This window comes from Cuculus canorus, chromosome 28 (assembly GCF_017976375.1).
Source record: "Cuculus canorus isolate bCucCan1 chromosome 28, bCucCan1.pri, whole genome shotgun sequence".
Classification (NCBI taxonomy): Eukaryota; Metazoa; Chordata; class Aves; order Cuculiformes; family Cuculidae; genus Cuculus; species Cuculus canorus.
In genome coordinates, this window is record NC_071428.1 from 193,005 (window position 1) to 214,697 (window position 21,693).

Genomic DNA, 21,693 nt, shown 5'->3' on the forward strand with positions numbered 1-21,693 from the left:
CACTGGATCAGGGGCTCCAAGCCCCATCCAACCTGGCCTGGAACCCCTCCAGGGATGGGGCAGCCACCACTGCTCTGGGCAACCTGGGCCAGGGCCTCACCACCCTCACAGCAAAACATTTCTCCCTAAGATCTCACCTCAATCTTCACTTCTAGCTCAAAGTTCTTTCCGCAGAGGTCTTTTTCTTTCTTCTTAGAGGTCTTTTCCAGCCTCAATGGTACTATGATTCTATGATGGTCCTGTGTGACCAAAAACATCCCACTGCTGCCCTGCCTTTAACACTGGGAACGTGGCCCAGGATCCCTCTGTGGCACACGGACAGGGACAGAGCTGGTGCTGCCTGACCATCCCTTGCCTGCAGCAAGCAGCTCTCTGTGAAAGGAAAAATAATATGTGGGGTTTCCCATCCTGGTGGGACTCTAGGGACTTCATTTTGGCTCTTCAGGTTAGCAACAGTCCATGCCAAGGGTTGTTTCTCACCTCCTGAGGTGTACTCTGAGCTGTGGAGCCTGGGTGTGGCCAAAAGGTGTATTTTTACTCTTTAGGACTGTGTCCTTGCTTACTTTGTGGTTTCTTTTTTTTGTTGTTGTTTCTCAGTGCTGCAGAGACCAAACGCAGGCGCTTTTGGCTCAGAGCAACCAAGGTTAGGAGCAAAACAAGATTTTCCAGTGCTTCTGGATTAAAATGCTCTGCCTGCTGATTCAGCTGACTTGTCGAGGTGGACGGGGGGGGGTGTAACCTGCCAAACCTTCTACTAATCCCAAACACAAACCAGAGGCCAAAACGGGGCCAGAGATTGAATCAGAGAACGAATCATTGAGTGGTTTAGGTTGGAAGGGACCTCAAAGCCCACCCAGTCCCACCCCCTGCCATGGGCAGGGACACCTCCTACCACATCAGGGGCTCCAAACCCCATCCAACCTGGCCTTGAACCCCTCCAGGGATGGGGCACCACCACTGCTCTGGGCAGCCTGGGCCAGGGCCTCCCCACCCTCACAGGAGAACATTTCTCCCCAAGATCTCATCTCAATTGCCCCTCTTGCAGCTCAAAACCCTTCCTCTCTCCCTATCCCTCACTCCCCTCTGCAGCTTTCCTGGAGCCCCTTTCACCACTGGAAGCTGCTTTAAGGTCTCCCTGGAGCCTTCTCTTCTCCAGGCTGAACAACCCCAACTCTCCCTGTCTGTCGTTGTACGGGAGGTGCTCCAACCCTTGGATCATCTCTGTGGCCTCCTCTGGACTTGCTCCAACAACTCCATGTCCTTCCTTTGCTGAGGACTCCAGAGCTGGACATGGGGCTCCAGGTGGGATCTCACCAGAGCAGGTAGAGAGGCAGAATCCTCTCCCTCACCCTCTGACACACTTCTGTTGCAGCCCAGGATACGGTTGGCCTGAGGCAAGCTCCAAGAGCCCCAGGTGAGCTGACATAGGGCAGCACCTTGCAGGGAGCTGCTTGAGGATGCAGCCCTGGTTCAGATACCATGGCTACCCAGATCCTGGTCTTCACCAGGAGAGTGCAATACATTTCACAACAGGGGTACTTTGATGCATGAAACAGCTGGAGAAGGGACAGGGCATTTCACAACAGGGTGTTGGGGACCATCTGCTCAGTTTCAGGGTTTTGTAGCAATTTCAGGAAACCATATTTTAGGTCATTTTATCATTTCAGAGGTGAGGAAGAGCAAGGACTGGTTACAGGGTGTGGGACAGGCCAAGGGTTTCCAGAGGGATAGTGGCTACACCTCCGATATGGCAACCAGGATGAGATCTCAGGTTAGTTTTTTAAATGCAGTGTTGGTAAAAGCCCGTGATATTTTAGGATGAGGAGGAATGGTTTTCAGCTGAAAGAGAGGAGACTGAGATGAGATCTTACAAAGAAATTATGTACTATAAGGGTGGGGAGGCCATGGCTGCCCCATCCCTGGAGGAGTTCAAGTCCAGGTTGGATGGGGCCTTGGGCAGCCTGATCCAGTGGGAGGTGTCCCTGCCCATGGCAGAGGGTGGGACTGGATGGGCTTTGAGGTCCCTTCCCACCTGAATCATTCTATGATTTCAAATATCTTTACAGGTAACCTAGGATCATCAGGCAGGTAGGAGATTTACACGTGATGGGTCCCAGGTAGTGATTATCTTTTGTAATTTTTGTGGTACTGGAGGAAAGTTTGTTCAGCTGTATGATTAAATAATAGTGATTTATTTGCATGACTTTTGAATAGTTAGCTGGGAACTTAAATTAATCATAGAATCGCAGAATGGTTTGCGTTGGAAGAGACTTCAAAGCCCACCCAGTCCCAACCCTGCCATGAGCAGGGACACCTCCCACTGCATCAAGAGCTCCAAGCCCCATCCAACCTGGCCTTGAACCCCTCCAGGGATGGGGCAGCCACCACTGCTCTGGGCACCCTGGGCCAGGGCCTCCCCACCCTCACAGCAAAACATTTCTCCCCAAGATCTCATCTCAATCTCTCCTGTTTCACCTCAAAACCATTCCCTTCATCCTATCCCTCACTCCCCGATCCAGAGCCCCTCCCCAGCTTTTCTGGAGCCCCTTTCACCACTAGAAGCTGTTCTAAGGTCTCCCCAGAGCCTTCTCCTCTCCAGCGTGAACTACTCCAACTCTCCCAGTTGTACGGGAGGTGCTCCAGCCCTCCGATCATCTCTGTGGCCTCCTCTGGACTTGTTTCAACAGCTCCATGTCCTTCCTGTGCTGAGAACTCCAGAACTGGACACAGGGATCCAGGTGGGGTCTCACCAGAGTACAGTAGAGTGGAAAATCTCCAAGCGCCTGGGACTTGCCCAGACGTGAATAAAACAAAGTCTCTCTCTGTGGTGTATTTATTGACCGATTACACCCTGGGTTATGGATCCATTTTTTGAACAACACCAGTGCAGTCATTAAGGTGACCAGGGAATTGTGTTCTACCACAATTATTGCCCTGATCTGCAGGTCTCCTTGCAGGGAGCACCTCCCTGTCCAGCTGCACCTGTAAGTCACACCGAAGTGCCTGCAGCAAACTGCAATCCTGGCCCCAAGGCCACCAGGAATTATCAAGGAAGAAGTGGGAAGCATCCCGGTAGTCACAGTAAGTGAAAGATCTAGTTTGATGAGATTGGGGTTGGTTGTGCCCTGAGGACGTGAGACCTGGTGGGGCATCCCATGCTTGTCAGTGGTTGCAAAACTCTTTCAAAACACATTTACGGGCAAGTGAATGGCTGAGGCGGGAAGAGGCAGCAGCAGGGTTTGTCACTGAGGTTTGCTGTGTTTCACAGCAGGTTTCTAGCCCAGGATCAGGACAAGAGATGTGTTCTCGTTCCTATTCATGGGTTTATCTCAAGGCACGCATGGGACACACACTCAGCCCTGGTTCCTGAATACCTTTGAGCAATGTCAGACCATGTGGAGAACAGCCTTGCAGAAAGGGATGTGGGGTGTTCTCGTCAATGCCAAGTTGACCATGAGCCAACAGTGTGCCCTGGCAGCCAAGAGGGTGACTGTGTCCTGGGGTGTATCAAACACAGCATTGCTCGCTGGTCAAGGGAGATGATTGTCCTGCTCTGCGGTGTGGCCCCACCTTGAGTACCGGGTGCAGTTTGGGCACTGCAGGATGAAAGGGATCTAAAGATGCTGGAGAGTTTCTAGAGGAGGGCATGGAGTTGCTGAAGGGTTTAGAAGGGAAGCTGCGTGGGGAGTGGCTAAAGTCACTTGGTCTGGTCAGCCTGGAGAAGAGGAGACTGAGGAGAGACCTCGTTGTGCTCTACAGCTTCCTCACAAGAGGAAGAGGAGAAGGCATTTCTCTCTTCTCTCTGCACCTGAGGGAACAGTAGGGAGATGTGCCAAGGAAGGGTTAAGCTGGACATTAGGACAAGGTTCTTACCCCAGAGTGTGATGGAGCACCGAAACGTTTCCAGGGAAGCAGCCTGACATCAAGCCTGACAAATATTCCAGAAGAATCTGGACAGTGCCCTCAGTCGCACAGTGTGAATGTGGCGTTGTCCTATGCCAGGACAGGAGTTGGATTCAATGATCTTTGTGAGACTCTTCTAATTCTGGACATTCTATGATTGCAGTGGTCTTCTGGCCATCGAAACTGTCCCAGCCCATCAGTCTAGCCTGCTCATCTTGGACCAGACCCTGAGCAACAGAGCTCTTGACCACCCATTACATCTTGATCATAAGCTTTATTATGAGGTTTTGTGTTGCCTCATTTGGGTGAACCTTTATCCCATGGCTCTGGCAGGACCATGCATTCACTGCAGCTGGTGACTGCCCTCCCCATCTGTGAGAGACTGGTGCAAAAGGCTGAAATAAAGACTCAGTGAACTTCAAGTGATGCTTTATTGTCCCTTAAGCATGAATGATCCAAGCAGACAGAAAGCAGTCAGAGCCCAATTCCTATAAGCAACCTCCGCTGAGGTTTTCACAGGACATGCATGGAAATTTCAATCCTTCTCTGGCTTACAGGGGTCTTGGCCATGGCTCAGGCGATGGACATAGTCAGCCAGCTTGGCCAACACGGTGGTGTACTCCTCAAAACTAATCTGGCTGTCATGGTTTATGTCTGTCTCTTTGAAAAGCTCAGACAAGTAGTCGCGACGATTCCTGTCCTGCAATGGGGTGACAAGGGGTTAGCGTGCCCCCTCCCTGGGCTGCATACCCACCAATGGGAACTGAGCCACTTTGCTCTTGCATGCCTCAGGAAGGCTTTAGAAGCTGCAGATAACTGTGACCCTTTTACCTTGCAGTAAGCCCCTAGTTAATACCGCAGCTGAACAGGCTCTTATTCCAAGCCCCCTTGGCTGCTCAGCACCCCTGCATTCTCAGGAGGGATGAGTGCAGGTGACCCCACAGCACACAGTTAAGCTGTGTCTGATAACAGAAACCCACTTCATGAACCATAACCCTTGGTGGGGGCTGTACCCCACCCCCCAGGAGCATCCCTGGAGGCAATCTCAGTCTCATCTCCTCTACCAGCCCTCTAAGGAGACCATCACCCTGGGAAGTACAACACAGCTCCTGTAAACACTCACACAAACTTGCAGGAAGTTCGATGCCTGCTCCTGCAGCAATGTCTTGAAGTCCTTGAAGCTGAGTAAGTCGAGCTCATTATCCCGGACACTGTACTGGTGGAAGATATTCACAATGGCTTCCAGGGCCTTCTCCATGCTGCAGTTTCCTGGAAACTGCCGAGACTGTGGGGAGGTGGATGTAGTGCTTGCAGACATGGACAGACACTTGAAGTACCTGCAGAAACTTTGGAGGAACCACAAAGACCAGGAGGTGCATCACGCCCTTGGTCCCCATCCCACACACACCAAGGGGGTTTGTGCTGCACGTCTCCAGCCCAACAGCAGGTTCTGCACCAGGGGCTGCTTCTCACCGGGGCTGACGAGCAAGCCAGCAGTGCCCAGCATGCCTGGGAGCAGCCAGTGGCTCCTCAGCGCTGAGCAGGTAATAAGCAGTTTGAGGACTATGGCTGTTGTACAGCATCGGCCAACTGCCTCTAATTTTAGCTTCACCCAAGAAGCACCTCATTCATGTTGAGCTGGAGGCATTTTTCAGGCGAGTTAGACAAACCCATCAGTCTGCAGTCATGTAGCCGCACCATGCCACTGCCAGCAAGGATGACTTCAAGGCAGAGAGCAACCCTATCAGGAGTGGGCTTCACTGCAGCCTCTGCCTGCCCTCCTCTTCCTCTCTCTGTGCATCTCTCTTGCCTCTTTGGGCTGCAAACTCTTTTTACCCAGTCACTGAACACAGACTGTGCTCTCCACTGGATGCCATTATGCAGGTGACACCCTCAAAAGGTGCTCTCCAAGCCAGGAGAAACAACTACACCTCCACCAAGGATGGCACAGAAATGCCATTAACTTCTTGTAGCCCAAACCAGCCTCGTACCCTGCCCCAAGCAAAGCATAACGCTGGAATAATACAAACATGACATGAAGTGATATCCAAAATAACTTCTCCTTCATCTTTAGTGCAATAACCATTGTAGTGTCACTTACCCTTGTCTCCAAGGTGAGTTTGCAGGAGAGGGGTCTGTTACAGTGATTCAAGAGCCCAGGACACCTATTTATACGTGTCCAGGGTCCTCTTTCATCAGAGATGGTGACACACCTGATGCAAGCAACAGCTTGAGTTAAGATTTCCCGTACCTGGAAATTGCAAGGTGGGAACCTCTGAACCCCTCCCTGTCTCATACTTTTGCACATAGTTCCTGGTTGCACCCACCAGGCTTTGGCAATGTTGTTCTTCCACCCCACTGTCACCTCTGATAGGGTTGAGATGCTTATGTGCTGGGCAAAGAATGAGAAAAACACTGGATGTTCCATCACACATCAACATGAGCGCAAAGAGCAAGTCCATCTTGGCAGAATTCACCAGAACTTTGTAGGTTTTGCCATGTGCTGACAATTCTGCACTCACACCAGTGCAGAGGATGGGCTGTTTCAGAGAGACACAGATAATCATGGAATTAGACACAGATAATCATGAGGTTGGAAGGGACCTTAAGGATCATCTGGCCCAACCTTTTAAGGCGATATATAGTTTCAATGAGATGGGCCAGCACACCGTCAAGCTGAGCCTTAACAGTGTCCAGCGTAGAGGATTCCAGCACTCCGACAGGAGATTGTGTTTAACTGTTCTCGTGGTGAAAAATTTTCTTCTGCAATCCGATCGGTATCTCCCCAGGAGCAACTTATACCCATCACCCCTTGGGTCTTCCACGTGCCTTCGTTTCCATGTGTCTTTTTCCCTTGGTTGTTTTTAATGTGATCTCTCTGTTATCTACCATACTAACTGGTTGAACACACCCTTGCCCCATCCCGGGAGGGGTTCAAGGCTGGGCTGGATGGGGCTTGAAGCCCCCTGATCCAGTGGGAGGTGTCTCTGCCCATGGCAGGGTTCAAACTGGATGGGCTTTAAGGTCTCTTCCAACCCAAACCATTCCATGGTTCTATGATTGTGTGAAGACCAGCAAAGATGGAGGCAGCATCCACCTTCTGATAAATAGATTTACGGAGTATTTTCTATACATCACTTGTACCTGAACTTTTCCCCTTGCTCCAGCAACTTTATGAAGAAACCAAGAAGTAAACCTGAGGTCAGGGTCTTTGCTGGCTGGAGCATGAACTTGCAGGTGTTTTGCAACAGTCAGCTCAGTGCCCACCCATCTTGCGTTGGCAGAACAGGTACCATAAGAATGAAGACACTGTAAAGAGATGTAAAAAAGACAATAGTTGCCAGGAAGGAGGGTAGGAACAGAAAAACAAAAGGGTCACCGTTCTTGTTTGAGGATGCTCCTTGCGTGTCCCCAGGGCAGTATCAAGAACTGTTACATGAGGTTTATTCTGGTATCTCTGACTCACTTTATAGGGTTTTCTGTTTTTATACTCTACTTATGAGGGAGTGTCGATAATCCAAAATTGCGTCCTCGTTCCTCAGCTGGCAAAGCATCAGCTGAGGCTGTTTTATTACCCTATGCACTTGTGTAGTCCCCATGCAGACAGCCTGGGCTCTGAATTCCCATCTTTCCCAGCCATGCCCCCCAAAACCTGGGACGGGGGACAGCTCGCCATGCCCAGCCCCACGAGGGGAGTGATGCCCACCCGGGTGTCCTGGCAGAGAACTGAGTAACATCTGCCTCTGAGGGTCAAGGGCCGTTCCCCAGTGGAGCCACAGAGTGATCACTTGTGTCGCTGAGTGCGAATAACCACGCAATGTCCCCGTGCTTCCTTCCTTGGGTTGATTTCCCATGGGACAGGCTTCTGGTTTCAGCTAACGTAGGAAATGCTGAATCCTTCTGGGCCTGCAGGTCTCCCACTCAGTGTATAATCAGTGGCAGATCCAGGAGCTCCTTTCCACTCCTGTATCCAGTGTCTAGGAGCCAGGGTGGCTGGTAGACATACTGTGACCCATGCTAACTAAAACATCAGACTTTATTCCTCCAGAGGAGAACCACAAGTGCTGGAACACCTCCTATACTAGGACGGGCTGAGAGAGTTGGGGTGGTTCAGCCGGGAGAACAGAAGGATCTTGGAAGAACTTAGAACAGCTTCCAGTGCTGAGAGGGGTTCCAAGAAAACTGGGGAGGGGCTCTGGATGAGGGAGTGCGGGGATAGGACAAGGGGAATGGTTTTGAGCGGCAAGAGGGGAGATTGAGGTGAGATCTTAGGGAGAAATGTTTTGCTGTGAGGGTGGGGAGGCCCCGGAACAGGTTGCCCAGAGCAGTGGGGGCTGCCCCATCCCTGGAGGGGTTGAAGGACAGGCTGGATGAGGCTTGGAGACCCTGATCCAGTGGGTGGTGTCTCTGCCCATATCAGGGGGTGGGACTGGGTGGGCTCTGAGGTCCCTTCCAACCCAAACCATTCTACGATTCGATGATTCTGTTGTGTAGAGTTAACACCAGCTCCCCAGAGCCCCTCAGCCTTGTTCCTTGCTGCATCGGGGCTTGCAAGATAAGTGCTGGGTTGCCCATTGTACATCACACACGTGGTTGCTGCACTCCCAGCACCAAAGCTGGGTCTCTGCAGGCACCTGGGAAAGCTGCCCCTGGCTGTGCTTTGCCCGTGGTGCATCCTGGAGCTGCTGCAAAGAGGGGCTGGGAGAACCAAGGCTGACAGTGGTCATGTGCAGCCACTGGCTGCCCCTTTCCAGCATGATGGATTTGATGCACTCCACCACCTGCTGAGGCAAAGGGTACTGGGGCCAACTACCCCACGTAGGGAACCCACTGAGCTGCAGGAGGGCAGTGGGAAACATGCCAGGGGCTGGCAGGCTTCGAGATGGAGAGCCCATGCAGCTTCTGCTGCTCAGCTGGGGCACAGTGCTGTTGTCCTGTTGCTCTGCTCCATAGGGAGCAGAATCCCTCTTATGCCACCTTCCCTCGCCCATAGCTTCTCCAGTGCAATCTGCATTTACTTCCCCACAGGCTGGGTGCACTTGGCATCCTTCCTGGAGACAACAGGACACAAAACACAGATGTATTTCATGCTTGAAGAAAGACATTTTATTCCAATGCCATAGGCAGAAGCAGATGACAGAGATTTGGATAGAGATTTATGCATCCAGGCCAGTGGAACAGATGATGCTGCTGGAAATCACAATCCCATGGGTGCAGTCACCCTGGGAACCACTTCAGTTTTAGTGATCATGGCCATGAACAGCATCTGAATGCTTGTGGGACCTATTGTGGGCATCAATGTAGATGAGACTCATGGTGTTCAGGAACTCGGTGAACTTCAGGCGACCATCGTGGTTGCTGTCTGCTCTGGCAAAGAGCTTGTCTATGTAATCCTCTACGGAGGAGTTCGGCTGCAGCAGGACAAAGGAGAAAACGGGTCAGTGTGAAGCACAGGGTCACCCTCCCAGCCCCCAGCTATGGCACAAGGCTCACGCAGCAAGGATTGCATGGTTTGAAGGAAACCCCAGAAAACCCTCTCTCCTCTGTGGGAGATTCTCAGCCACCCCCATGCCCCAAGGAGGCCACTGTTCTTGCAAGCTCTTGCAGTGTTAGGAGAGTGGGGCCATGCTCGGCTCTTACCGGCCTGGTGTCAGTGAGGAAGGTCTGAGCGTTATTCTTCATCAGATCTGTGAACTCCCTCTTGTTCAGGTAGTCATCCATGGGGTAGTCCTTCGGGGCATACCGGTGATAGATGTTGATGATGCACTCCAAGGCGAGCTCCAGGTCAGATTTCATCTTGCTAGAAAGGGACAGGCAGCAAAACGATAAACCCCATAGGAGGAGAGGGGCTGCATTGCCAGCAGCACCTACCAGGCCACCAGAAGAACTTGTTGTGGTAGGTGCTTGGCCAAGAGCTACTTACCCACAAGCAGTGGTGGGGCTGACTTCTGCAGGCAGCGGTACACGGGAGGCAAGGAGCGGGGAGGAGCAGTGACTGTGCCATGGAGGCAAGGTCTCTTTTATACTCTCCCTGAGCTACAATTTGTGACACCTTCAAATATGCTTCAGGGTGATAACCCCAAGAATTGTGCAAGGCCATGCAGCACGCCCAGCCAGTGATTTCTTGCCTGTCTCCAGGAACTGGCTGCTGCCGCTCTTAGTGAGGGAGGGGACACACCAAACTTGTTAGAGCAAAACAAGGAAACACAGAAAGAGACATTTCCCGGGAGTCAACATCTCTGGTCGGTGATGTTGCAGAAGCTTCCCCGGAAGCAGGGCCATTAGGGGCACAGAATCATAGAACTGTTTGAGTTGGAAGGAACCTTAAAGATCATCTAATTCCAACTCCCCTGCCATGGGCAGGGACACCTCCCACTGGATCAAGGGGCTCAAAACCCCATCCAACCTGGCCTTGAACATTTCCACGGGTGGGGCACCCACAAATTATCCGAGCAACCTCTTCCAGTGCCTCATCACCCTCATCTCTGCATCTTTGCAGAGATGATAGAATAGAAAATCTTCCAGCTCACACGTAAGGTGCCGAGTAAGGGTCTACAGTAGGATGATCTGTTTTCCTACCGAGGCATGGTGTTCCTCACTCCTGTAACTGTCCTGATGTTGTTGGGTTTGGCTGGAGGTGCTGTGTCTGCCCCCAGCACATGGTGCTCCATGGGCACTAGGGGGTGGTCAACGCATCCCACCTCCCTCTCCAAAACCATGGGCATCTCTCCAAAACCATGAGCATCATCCATCCTGAAACATTTCTTAACAGCTAGACAGAGAGCCAAGAAAGGTTTTGCATTTCCAGGCATATCAACATCCCAGAAACCTGTCTTACTGTTAGGAGGTGGCATTTCCCAGCCATAATTGCTGCCCCATGAGAATTGAGGGCATTGGCAATCACCGTTTCCTCACAGTGCTGGGGGAATGTCACCACTTGTGGGACAGCTCATGGTGTTCCCAGTGCGTGGCATGGGCTGCTCAACTCTGTATGTCTTGGGGAAAGACAATCTGGGGGGGTTGATGCAGAGCCTGTGCCCCAGGATGCTCGAGTCCTTCACCCTAAGTCTGTGTTTGGAGGGACACGCACAGCCAATAACTCATAGTAGCCTTTGGGGCTTTTAGGAGTTGGGAAGGGCAACAGTGGTGAAACATCTCCCTTTCAGCCTCCTAATCCAGGAACATGAGGAACTGGTGCCAGAAAAAGCCTGAATTGCAAAAGACTGAGACAAAGGGAGAGGGTGTACAATGGAGTGAGACTGGTGCGTCATACCAGGAAAGGGGAGCCCCCCAGTGCAGAGCCAGGCAGGGCTGATGTGCGGAGACACGGATGTGCCATCGGTGAGACATGACGGGGCAGGCGTGGGGAGGTGTGAAGAGATGCGCCTGCCATGTGGGGAGGTGGGAGGAGGCATGCATGCGCTGTGGGGCAGGCGAGAAGGGAGGGATGTGGGCCATGGGTTCTCCTGCTGCTGGATCTGCCACAGAGGGCACTTACCCAGGAAGCTCTTGGTGTATGTTCTACCTCAGAGCCCAGGTGCTGCACCACGGCAGCCCGTGCTCCAGGGCGAGAACCACCGTAAGCTGTTGGTACCTCCTCCGTGGCCAAATGGGGACACAGGGACACAGGAGCCAGCACAGCCCAAAGAGCAGGGTGGTGATGGGAGTGTGGATCATAGCATCGCAGAATGGTTAGAGTTGGAAGGGACCATGAAAGTCAGCTAGTCCAACCCCTCCGTCATGGGCAGGGACACCTTCAATCAGATCGGGTTGTTGGATGAGAGCAGGCAGGCTGAGTGCCTGTGAACAGCATCGTGGCAGCTTCAATAACCACAAATCAGGTACAAAAAGGGCCTTGGGGGGCAGGAGGGGGGTCTGTCACCTGCATTTGGATGCAGAGGTGGTGCCGCCACTCTTGGGTGTCTCCCTGAGCCAGGAGGAATGGAAATGTCTTTTTGTCCTTATGCAGGTGCTCAGCTGAGCAAGGGATCTCAGAAGCTGGAATTATATTAACAACCCCTACCCTTTCTGTTTTGCGGAGCAAGGGGATGAGCTTCACCCTTCTGCGGGCAAACCAGCCCCTGGAAACATAAGGCTGCGGTGCCTGGGCAGGAGCCCCAGGCATGGGGGCAGGCAGAGCATCACCAGCACCCCATGGACACTGGTCCCCACCCCCAAGTCCCCACAGAAAGGAAAAACAGTGTCATCCATGAGGTCTCGATTTATTGAAGGTTCAAAATTGACCACAAACCCAAAACTTGAGAGAAGGATATGAAAAAAAACTTTATGAAAGGTTCTTACAAAAGGACCTCAAAAGTCCCACAGGGCCCCTCATCCCCTGACCTGCACAGCCTGAAATTCTGCATGCCTGCAGTGCATGTAGATCCCAGCCAGAGCCCTCAGGAAGGTGACAAATTCCTGGAAATTCACTTCCTCTTCTCTGTTATGTTCATAGAATCATAGAATGGGGTGGGGGGACCTCAAAGCCCATCCAGTTCCACCCCCTGCCATGGGCAGGGACACCTCCCACTGGATCGGATCAGGGGCTCCAAGCCCCATCCAACCTGGCCTTGAACCCCTCCAGGGATGGGGCAGCCACCACTGCTCTGGGCAACCTGGGCCAGGGCCTCCCCACCCTCACAGCAAAATCTCATCTCCATCTCCCCTCTTGCAGCTCAAAACCATTCCCCTCATCCTATCCCTGCACTCCCTGATCAAGAGCCCCTCCCCAGCTTTCCCGGAGCCCCTCTCAGCACTGGAAGCCGCTCTAAGGTCTCCCCAGGGCATTCTCTTCTCCAGGCTGAACAACCCCAACTCTCTCAGCCTGTCTTAATAACCAGCTCTCAAATTATTTCCGTGACCCCCTCCAGACTTGCTCCAACAGATCCATGTCCTTCTTGTGTTGAGGGATCCAGAAGGTGGGTTTTATGAAGGGACAGCAGATCCCAAAGGATCTGACGTGCAGCAGAGCCAGAACTAAGACCCAGAGCACAGAACAAAGGCCATCAGCCCCACCACTGCTCTGCATCTCCTTCAGCCCTGTCAGCGAATACCTAATCCCAACCTTTCTGGCAGCTTCCAGCCTCAGCGGGTAACGCCATTCCCTGCAAGGGAAGGGATCCCAGGTGATTCCATGCTTTGCTTTTGGGTCTGGCCCTCGTAACTCACTGTGCAGGTGGTGAGCAGCCACCCGATGATGGCCCAGCGTGGGAGGATGTCGGAGCTGAGCACCTCATTGGAGGGATGGACCACGCCGCAGATGTAGCGTATGAGGTCGCAGCGCAGGGACTGGCTGTCTGGGGTGGACAGGTATTGCCGCTGAAACCAGTCCTGGTACCGCTTCTGCTGGCCGAACCGGACCTGAGGGGAAAGGTTAAGACTCGGGTTTTGCTCAAGGCTCAGGGAAAGGCTGCTAGAACCACGCTCCACTCTGCGACTGTCTCTTTTGGCAAACTCTGTTTCATGCCCAGCTCCACATCAACCCCACGCTGGCAGCATCTTCAGAGAGACCAAAGAAGGAAAAGGCCATAGTGCAGCATTCTCAGGCAGGGCCTGTCTCCAGCTGAGCAGAAGGGACCACACGCCCCGTGTGCGCGGCTTAGCACAGCCTTCCCCTCATCCTCTCCCTGCACTCCCCAATCCAGAGCCCCTCCTCAGTTTTCCTGGAACCCCTTTCAGCACTGGAAGCTGCTCTAAGGTTTCCCCTCAGCCTTCTCTTCTCCATAGTGAACAACCCCAACTCTCCCAGCCTGTCCTGTTACAGGAGGTGCTCCAGCCCTTGGATCATCTCCATGGCCTTCTCTGGGCTCGCTCCAACAGATCCAGGTCCTCCCTGTGCTGAGGACTCCAGAGCTGGATGCAGGGCTCCAGGTGAGATCTCACCAGAACAGATAGAGAGGCAGAATCCCCTCCCTCCCTGCCGATCCCACTGCTTTGGATGCAGCCCAGGACATGGTTGGCTTTTCGGACAGCAGGTGCGCTTTTCCAGCTCCTGTGGAGCTTCTCCTCCTCCAGCACCCCAAGTCCTTCTCTTCAAGGCTGCTCCCAACCCATTCTCTGCCCAACCTGGACCTGTGCTTGGCATTGCCCTGAGCCAGGTGTAGGACTTTGCACTACGTTCCAGGTCCAGTCCACACCACAGCTGTGGGGCAACGTGGGGCTGGGCTTTGGTTGTGGAGGAGAGCTCAGCAGATGGCTGGGAGCTGGTACAGCCTTGAGGCAGGGAGTGGGGAGCACCTGGGGCATCACTCCCTCTGCACCCTAGAGGATGCTCCACAGATCTCCAGCCTATCCCAGCGCTGGCTGGTCGGGAGGGGGAAAAGCTCCTGCAGCCCCAGCTTAACGCAGCCTCCAGGGTCTGACCATGAGTGGGTAGGGCTCTGTCCCCCATCCCTGCTGTCACCTCTCCCCAGGGCGATGCATCAGCTGGGGCTGGTGGCTGCAGGGTGACTCGCAGGATGCAGCCCGAACGTGGCTCCCAGCTGCCTCTGCAAGCAGCCCCGAAGCTGGCAGAGGGGACATCCTGCGGAGGCAAAGCTGGGGCTGGATGGAACAAAGCTTTCATGACAGGTCCACTTGCCAGTGCTTCTCAAGCTGCCTTGAGCAATGACAGTCTGGCTTCCAGCAAGTTTAGGGGGGGGCAGGGGGGGAATCCACATCTGGAAGGGGCATGCTGCACATCTGGAGCCCAGCACCCCAGCCCAGGTTGGCCACAGCTGTTCAGCAGAGGCAAAAGGGAATCAGAGGGAGGAAATGAAGACTTACGGATGTGAGCAAGACAGGCTCTGGTGGTGGGAAGGGAGATCTGTGCACGGCTCCTCACGTTTATAGCCATGAGCTGAGTCCTCCCCTGCTGCCTGGGGGGGGGCTGGCTGGGTGCATGGGGGAAGCCACTCCTCTTCATGCCATAACCCCACCCTGAGCAGGAACGCAACCGAAACCCTGCTCCCCAAAGGTTCACTTGGAAGAGAAGGGACAAGAGTGACTTCCCAGTGCAGCAGGTCCTGCCCCACGGAGCAGCAGGTGTGGGGAATGGATGCTGAGTATATGCTTAGTAATGGTTAAAAAAAGAGCCGTCCACCCATCGCTGTTATCGTGGAGCTGGTAGGAGACATTAATCCCTGTGAAAGCTCCTGCCTTGCCTTGCCCAGCCACGAAACGTTATTGGGGCTTCAGGGCAGGGTGTTGCCGCTGACTCACGCGAATGTGGCCGGTGGGGATCAGCCCCACGGGCGGTTTATGAGGGTTCAGGGCACACCGTGAGCAAAATCCAGCTTGGAAGCACCCGTGGTCTCACTCATCCGCTACCTGTGACACACACAGGGAAGGGAAACAGGGTCTTCTCCAGCGTGACAACACCCCTGGGGCAAGACACCCCCCCTATTCAAAGCATGCAGAGGACTTTGTTTAAAACAACCTTTATTGAAAGAACATCAGGAAGACGCAAGGGTCATGGGGGCAGTGACGCAGCCTGGGACCAGTGTCCCATGCTCAATTCCTGCGCGGCATCTTGTCGGGATAGTCCTGGAAGAAGTCGTTGCACATCATGGCCATGCAGGCCACAAAGGTCACGTACTCTTGGAAATCCACCTCGCTATCCCTGTTGTTGTCCAGGTGGCTCATGAGTTGCTGTAAGCTGGCCTCACTGATTTGGCTCTGCCAGGGGGCAAGAGGGGGTTAAAATGGGGGTTTGCATCAAGGGTCACATTCCCCAGTCTCAGCATCACCCATGGGATGCGGTGCCCCACTCCCCACACTTACGCTGAAGCTGGGCAGCTCCTTCGTGAGCAGGTCCTTGAGTTCCTGCTTGCTGAGCTTGTACTTGTCCCCCTCCTTCCCTGAGTGCTTGTGGAAGGTGGAGACCATCACAGCCAGCGCCTGCTCCAGGGGGCTTGCCATGGAGAATACTGGAGAGCCTGGAAGCACAGACACCGCGAGGAGGTGAGGATATAGTTCAGCATCCCCAAACAACCCCATGCTGTGGGGCTGGTGTTTAGCCTTGTCCCCCTAGACCGTGCAGGCTGCCCCCGGGATGCATCACCTCTTCCTCCTTAATTTCACGCTCCCAGCACCCAAGCTGGGCATTTCTCTGCTGGTACTGGTGCTGAGCAAGCTCCAAGAAAGCCATGCCGGAGGGGAGAACGTGCATGGAGGGAGCAGCCCCGTCCATGCCTGAAGGAGGCAGAGAGGATTGCTTGCTTTTCCAGCCCTTGGAGGCAAAATGCAGCCTCCAAGCTTAGCTCACGGCAGCAGCCTTGTGCTCAGCCTCAAGGAAAATCCTCTGCAGGCAGACCCCGCTGTGGATGGGGTGGCTGTGCTGTCAGCAACATCTGGAGGGGGAATGGAGCATTGGAGGAAAAAAAATCAACTCACCAACAGCTCAAACGAAAACAGCCAAGGACGGGTAGGGCGGGAGCGGAGCCGGCGTCAGGCCATGGCATTTATAGCCCCGCCTGGGACACCTCCCTCGCTAGCTGGATGGGAAGGCACCAATCCTGCTCCTGCGTCTGTTCAGACGTTGGCTGGTAAAGGAGGAGAGGAAACTCTGGGAGCAGCCCTGGCCTCCTCAAACCGTCCTTCTCCTGCACTGCCAAGGGGGTTGGTTTGGGTTAGAAAGAGCCAAATGTGTCCCTGAAGTTGGGTGAGGACCACCTCATCAGGGAGCATCCCTGGGGACAAGCGATGAAGTAAGGGCAGCATTGGGCACCGCTGCTGCCAACAAGGGCAGGCGATGCTGCTGCGGGGCAAGATGCCAAGCATGATGGGTTTGGCAGCTTCCTTGGCGATGTCTGAATCTGCACAAACCCAAGCAGGTTTCTCCACGGCAGCATTGTTGTGCTGGGGTTTAGGTTTGGGTTTGGGTGAAGGTTTGGGGTTTTTTCTGTTCTCAACTCAGCTGTGAGCAATTACTGTTTCCTAACAGGGAGGGCCATGCATCACAATGCCCCGTTGTGTAACTGAGCGCTATTTTGGTGTCTGTATCTCCCGGGCACATGTCAGGGAGTGGTGAGGGAAAGCCAAGAGCCAGCAGCTTGCAGCTCCCTGCCACGGGGCTGTTCGCCACAGTGCAAGGGCTGAAAAATACCCCAAGTGTCCCCAAGCTTGGCCAATCCCCCTTGGGCAAAGACATCAGTTGCTGCAGGGATCTGAGTGAGAAAAACAGAGGATGAAGCTCCTGCTGCCAGCTCTGGGTTGCTCCAACACCTGGTGGGATGTGAAGCCTCACCAAACAGCAACTGCCCAGGCCAGGGGTTTCTTTAAGGACCGTTTTGGCAAAAGAAAAACCCAAGCCTGAGCTTTATCTCCCTGGTAGCAAAGTGGTGAAAATTACTGGGAGGGGGTCAGAAGGTCCCAGGGGCTCTTTATAAGGACCCTGGGAAGGGGTAGGGCAAGGGTTAGAGCTGCTGAGGAGATGCTGGAAGGACTTGAGGATGACTTGGGGACTCAGAGGCAGGCTGTGCTCTGCTGTGCAATGATACAGATGATTTGTAAGAGCTTATTGAATCTGGAGTGGTTTCTCTTGGGTTTCGGAGCTCCTGAGGAGCAGCTGCAGCACCTTCTGCAAACTAGTCCAGACCTGCCAGGAGCTGCTGCAGCTCTGGGAGGAGGAGGAGGGTGAGGTCTGGGCTTTACAGCCAGTGTGGCAGGCTGGCGTGCCTAGGAACAGCTGCTTGTCTGCAGTCCCACAGCTCCAAGGCCAACCTGGCGGCTCAGGTAGGCTTTGTCCAATGCAGACCCCCAGGAGATGCTCATCCACATCCCAGCAGGGCTAAGGGTCTCCTCTAGCTCCTTGGAAACAACCCTTCTGTGCAGGTGCTCTGGTTTTTGTGCTTTGCACAGACCTCGCCTCTGGCTGTCTGCTCCCTCCAGCCCAGCTTTCACTCCCCAAGCCTGAAGCATTGTCCGTGACAGCTTATGCCGACCTATGAGCCAAGCTGCGCTTGGGGAAGCTCCTATGTTTTGAGCTAAACATGCACTGAACCTCTCTCTGAGCCAAAGATGGTTTGGGGGGGTTAAAGTCGGAGTATGTTGCCTGGAGGCGGCGCTGAGCTGTTTTGCTGAACCTCTTCCAAAAAATGCCTCCTGGGGCTGAGTTGCTCTGTGGAAAATCCCACAGAGGTGGAGGAAGATGTGAGTCACCCGGCTGCCCACTAATGTACGACACACAAAACCCAGCTGGTGCACATGGAGGCTTTGGAAAAGCTTTTATTGGAAGCCCTGCAGTGCTGCTGTGGGCGGGGGAGAGGGGGAGTCACTTCTTGCGGGGCTGCCTGGGGCAGTCCTTGAAGAACTCGTTGAATCCCATGGTGACGCAGGCCAGGAAGCAGACGTACTCCTTAAAGTCCACTTCGCTGTCCTTGTTGTGATCCAGGTCATTCATCAGCCTCTTGAACTCCCCCTCGTCCATTTGTTTCTGCAATTTGGGGAGAGTATGGGGAGGGTTAGTGGGTGCATGGATGAGCAAAGTGCTTCTACATACAACCCTGCTGCTGGCAAGGAGGGAAGTAAAAAGCCTGGGGTTCCCTCTCCCTGCCTTGAAGGAGGGTTTTCTCTTTGGCTTTGGAAGGAGGTGGCTGTTGGAAACACAGATGGTTTACCTGCGATCTGGGGCGACTCGGCACAGCCACAGAAAATGCTCTTCTTGGTCATGAAAACGTTTGGCTAAAACATTTCCCCTCCCTTCTTTCAATCCTCCCAGTTCAAACTACAGCCAGAAGGGGAAGTGGCAGTTAAAAAAAGAATTTTAAAAAAAATGAAATCGGAGCATGATTTTCATTACCAATCAAAACATTTCTGTGGGTACAAGAAAGCCAAGTTTCCTTTCCCTCTGAGCATGCTCCAGCTCAGGTCCTCTTGGCCTCGTCCCTCCTTCTTCCCCAGGGCTTGCCCTGGAGTGTGAGGTCTCCACAGGTCGCACATGAGCTGTATCCATCGTGTGTGCTTTGGGGGAATGCTGAGACCACCTCAGCTCAGCCCGGTTTGCACGTTCTACGTGGCGACCCAAGGCTGGTTTGCTCCTGCTCCTACAACGCCTCCTACACGCATCTGCACATCTCCAAGGGATCATAGAATCATAGAATGGTTTGGATTGAAAAGGACCTTAAAGGTCATCTACTTCCAACCCCTCTGCCATGGATGCAAGGGGACGTGTCCCTATGGCCACTTACGCTCCCGAAGCTGGGCAGCTCCTTGTTCAGCAGCTCCTTGAGTTCCACCTTGCTGAGTTTGTACTTGTCCCCTTCCTTCCCTGAGTACTTGTGGAAGGTGGTGACCATCACAGCCATCGCCTGCTCCAGGGGGAATGCCATCGCCAGCTTCCTGTGCTCCTGGAGGGCAGAGCACCAGGGATGGGAGTCAGTGGGACCATCCCCTCACCCTACCCACATTGGTCCGTGATGCTGCAAAGGAGCAGCTGCAACCCCAGCACCTCTGAGGGAAACATTTTGGGGCGCAGCAACTCCTGGGTGGGTTCCAGCTGTGCAACAGCGGGAGGAAGGGAAGCAGAGACTCACCGAGGTCGTCGTAGAGAAGGCAGCGGTGTCGGGGTGCTACAGCCAGAGCAGGATGGGCATTTATAGCCCAGCTGGGGTGGCACTGCCCAGCGTGTCCCACGCAGCCCCCTTGCCTCCAGGCTTTCCCAGCAGCTCCATGCAGGTGGTTTCACCCGCGCCTCATTTTTGCCTAACGAGCTGTGTGATCCCATTAGTGTGAGGTGGGTGGTTTTGGATGCTGCTGGAAGGAGCTGCTGGCCCCGCTGAGGAGTCTGGGGACCAAGGCATAAGTCAAAAGATGGGCACAGGGACAGGGAAGGGCTGAGGCATCCCTTGGTGTTTCATCCACAATGGGAAATCCCCCCTCTGGCAGCTCAAAACTATTCCCCCTCATCCTGTCCCTGCACTCCCTGATAAAGACCCCTCTTCAGGTTTCCTATAGGGGATTCGCAGCTGGGGAGGGCTGTGGGGAACACACATTTGGGCCATGATCTGAAATCTTGCACATCTTGTGCCACGTGGGACCTGGAGCCTGGTGCCCAGGGTTAGCAGCAGGCACAGGGTGCCCGGAGCTGATCCCACACAAGGACGGGAGCATGGGTTTGAGTTCCCTAAATCGGGGCTGGGTGCAGAGCCTGACAGTCCCATCCCTATTGCAATATTCCCCTCATCGCCCTCCTCGCTGCCTGCCGTATGGTCTGTGAAAAGTGCCCCAGGGCTTCCAGGGGGAGCACACAGACACACACCCTCCCTCTGCCTACACAGACACCCAGAACATCTCTCTGACACTGGTGCAATACAGCAACCCCCCCAGATCCCCATGCACCCCATTTGCTCCAAGCAGCTCCAGGGTGAGAAATAAAGTGCCCTTGACCAGGACGGGCCCAAGGTCTGCAGCTGCTCCAAACCCCAACCCAGATGCCAGGGTCCTGCAGGACCTCCTGCAAGAGGGAGAGGACATCCTGAATTGTTTCCAAGAGCTGCAGCCTATCTGCATCTAGAAACAAACTATTGGGTGCTGGTTGGTCCTCAGTCTGAGGGTCCCTTTTGGAAAGATCCTAAGAGTCTACGCAGGATCCCAGCAGATCACTGGGATCCCGTGTAAGCATCCGGGTGCAGTGCCCAGCCAAGCCCCACTCATAAACAGCGATGTGAGTCATGAGCCCTGCCCTCACCCGAGAGGAATTCCTGTGCGTGAGTCACAGCCCTGCCCCGCAGCTCCCACGGATGCACCCCTGGTTTGCCCAGGATCCCCGGTTTCACCAAGACCCTCAGCAGTGCAGGGCAGGGGTGGTGGGCAGAGGGACAGACAGGAGCCGGTGATGCTCCTGCGTCAGGGAGAGGAGCAGCAGGATCAGCGAGGAGGGGGGGATGTATGGGGAAGGGGGTTGGGGTCCTCAGCTCCAAGGTGCTGAAAGGTCCTGCATCCAGTTCTGGAGTCCTCAGCACAGGAAGGACACGGAGCTGTTGGAGCAAGTCCAGAGGAGGCCACGGAGATGATCCAAGGGCTGGAGCACCTCCTGTACAAGGACAGGCTGAGAGAGTTGGGGTTGTTCAGCCTGGAGAAGGGAAGACTGCGGGGAGACCTTAGAGCAGCTTCCAGTGCTGAAAGGGGTTCCAGGAAAGCTGGGAAGGGGCTATCAATCAGGGAGTGCAGGGACAGGATGGGGAGAATGGGTTTGGGCTGCAAGAGGGGAGATTGAGATGACATCTTAGGGAGAAATGTTCTCCTGTGAGGGTCAGGAGGCCCTGGCCCAGGTTGCCCAGAGCAGAGGTGGCTGCCCCATCCCTAAAGGTGTTGAAGGCCAGGTTGGATGAGGCTTGGAGTCCCTGATCCGGTGGGAGATGTGGGACTGGATGGGCTTTGAGGTCCCTTTCCACCCAAAGCATCCAATGGTTCTATGAATTGGGGTCCCCAGAGACACCCCAGAGTTCGGGCAGCAGTGTCCTTGTGGAGATGGATGCTGGGCTGTGGTCCCAGGCTGCTCAGAACCCCACACAGGGACACGGAGAGGGTCCCCTGGGGTGTGTGGCAGCAGCAGCCACACCCTGTTCCCACGGGCAGTGGCTTGAGGTGCCAAGAGGCCGTGGTGTTTGCTGACATCTCGTGGTGGCTCGACCAACCTCAGGGATCCCATCCCTGCGAGGCCAGAGCGTTGGGACAGGCATCATCGCCAGCCGAGGCCACGCTGTGACCGTGTGGGTGGCAGAGGACAGGGCAGACCCCCTCCCTCGTCCCTCCACATCCCCTCGGTGCATCCGGGAAGGCAGAGCCTCAGCACCACCTGCTGCTCCTCCA

General features: G+C 54.4%; 4 protein-coding genes across 6 annotated transcripts; all 4 read right to left on the reverse strand.

Moving 5' to 3' along the window:
* Positions 1–4,300: 4,300 nt before the first annotated feature.
* On the reverse strand, positions 4,301–6,126 carry S100A7 (S100 calcium binding protein A7). The gene is made up of 3 exons (XM_054050780.1): positions 6,005–6,126; positions 5,027–5,249; positions 4,301–4,603 (listed from the first exon to the last, which is right to left on the reverse strand). Exons 2-3 carry the CDS (start codon positions 5,219–5,221, stop codon positions 4,439–4,441), a joined length of 360 nt encoding a protein of 119 aa, XP_053906755.1. The 5' UTR covers positions 5,222–5,249; positions 6,005–6,126; the 3' UTR covers positions 4,301–4,438.
* A 2,872-nt stretch (positions 6,127–8,998) lies between these two features.
* LOC104056849 (protein S100-A7-like) lies at positions 8,999–14,759 on the reverse strand. Of its 2 annotated transcripts, XM_054051008.1 has the most exons (4): positions 14,668–14,759; positions 13,072–13,263; positions 9,544–9,703; positions 8,999–9,314 (listed from the first exon to the last, which is right to left on the reverse strand). In XM_054051008.1, the coding sequence occupies exons 2-4, from the start codon at positions 13,137–13,139 to the stop codon at positions 9,144–9,146; spliced, it is 399 nt and encodes a 132-aa protein (XP_053906983.1). In that variant the 5' UTR covers positions 13,140–13,263; positions 14,668–14,759; the 3' UTR covers positions 8,999–9,143. The 2 variants fall into 2 exon arrangements, with proteins under 2 accessions (XP_053906983.1, XP_009556433.1); XM_009558138.2 differs by lacking the exons at positions 13,072–13,263; positions 14,668–14,759 and adding an exon at positions 9,827–9,928.
* Positions 14,760–15,304: 545 nt separating this feature from the next.
* LOC104056851 (protein S100-A4) lies at positions 15,305–16,431 on the reverse strand. Its single transcript, XM_009558139.2, has 3 exons — positions 16,276–16,431; positions 15,664–15,818; positions 15,305–15,558 (listed from the first exon to the last, which is right to left on the reverse strand). The coding sequence occupies exons 2-3, from the start codon at positions 15,799–15,801 to the stop codon at positions 15,394–15,396; spliced, it is 303 nt and encodes a 100-aa protein (XP_009556434.1). The 5' UTR covers positions 15,802–15,818; positions 16,276–16,431; the 3' UTR covers positions 15,305–15,393.
* Positions 16,432–18,111: 1,680 nt separating this feature from the next.
* LOC104056830 (protein S100-A4) lies at positions 18,112–21,540 on the reverse strand. Of its 2 annotated transcripts, XM_054051142.1 has the most exons (3): positions 19,416–21,540; positions 19,071–19,229; positions 18,112–18,316 (listed from the first exon to the last, which is right to left on the reverse strand). In XM_054051142.1, exons 2-3 carry the CDS (start codon positions 19,209–19,211, stop codon positions 18,155–18,157), a joined length of 303 nt encoding a protein of 100 aa, XP_053907117.1. In that variant the 5' UTR covers positions 19,212–19,229; positions 19,416–21,540; the 3' UTR covers positions 18,112–18,154. The 2 variants fall into 2 exon arrangements, with proteins under 2 accessions (XP_053907117.1, XP_053907118.1); XM_054051143.1 differs by having other exon boundaries at positions 19,071–21,540.
* Between the last annotated feature and the right edge of the window lie 153 nt (positions 21,541–21,693).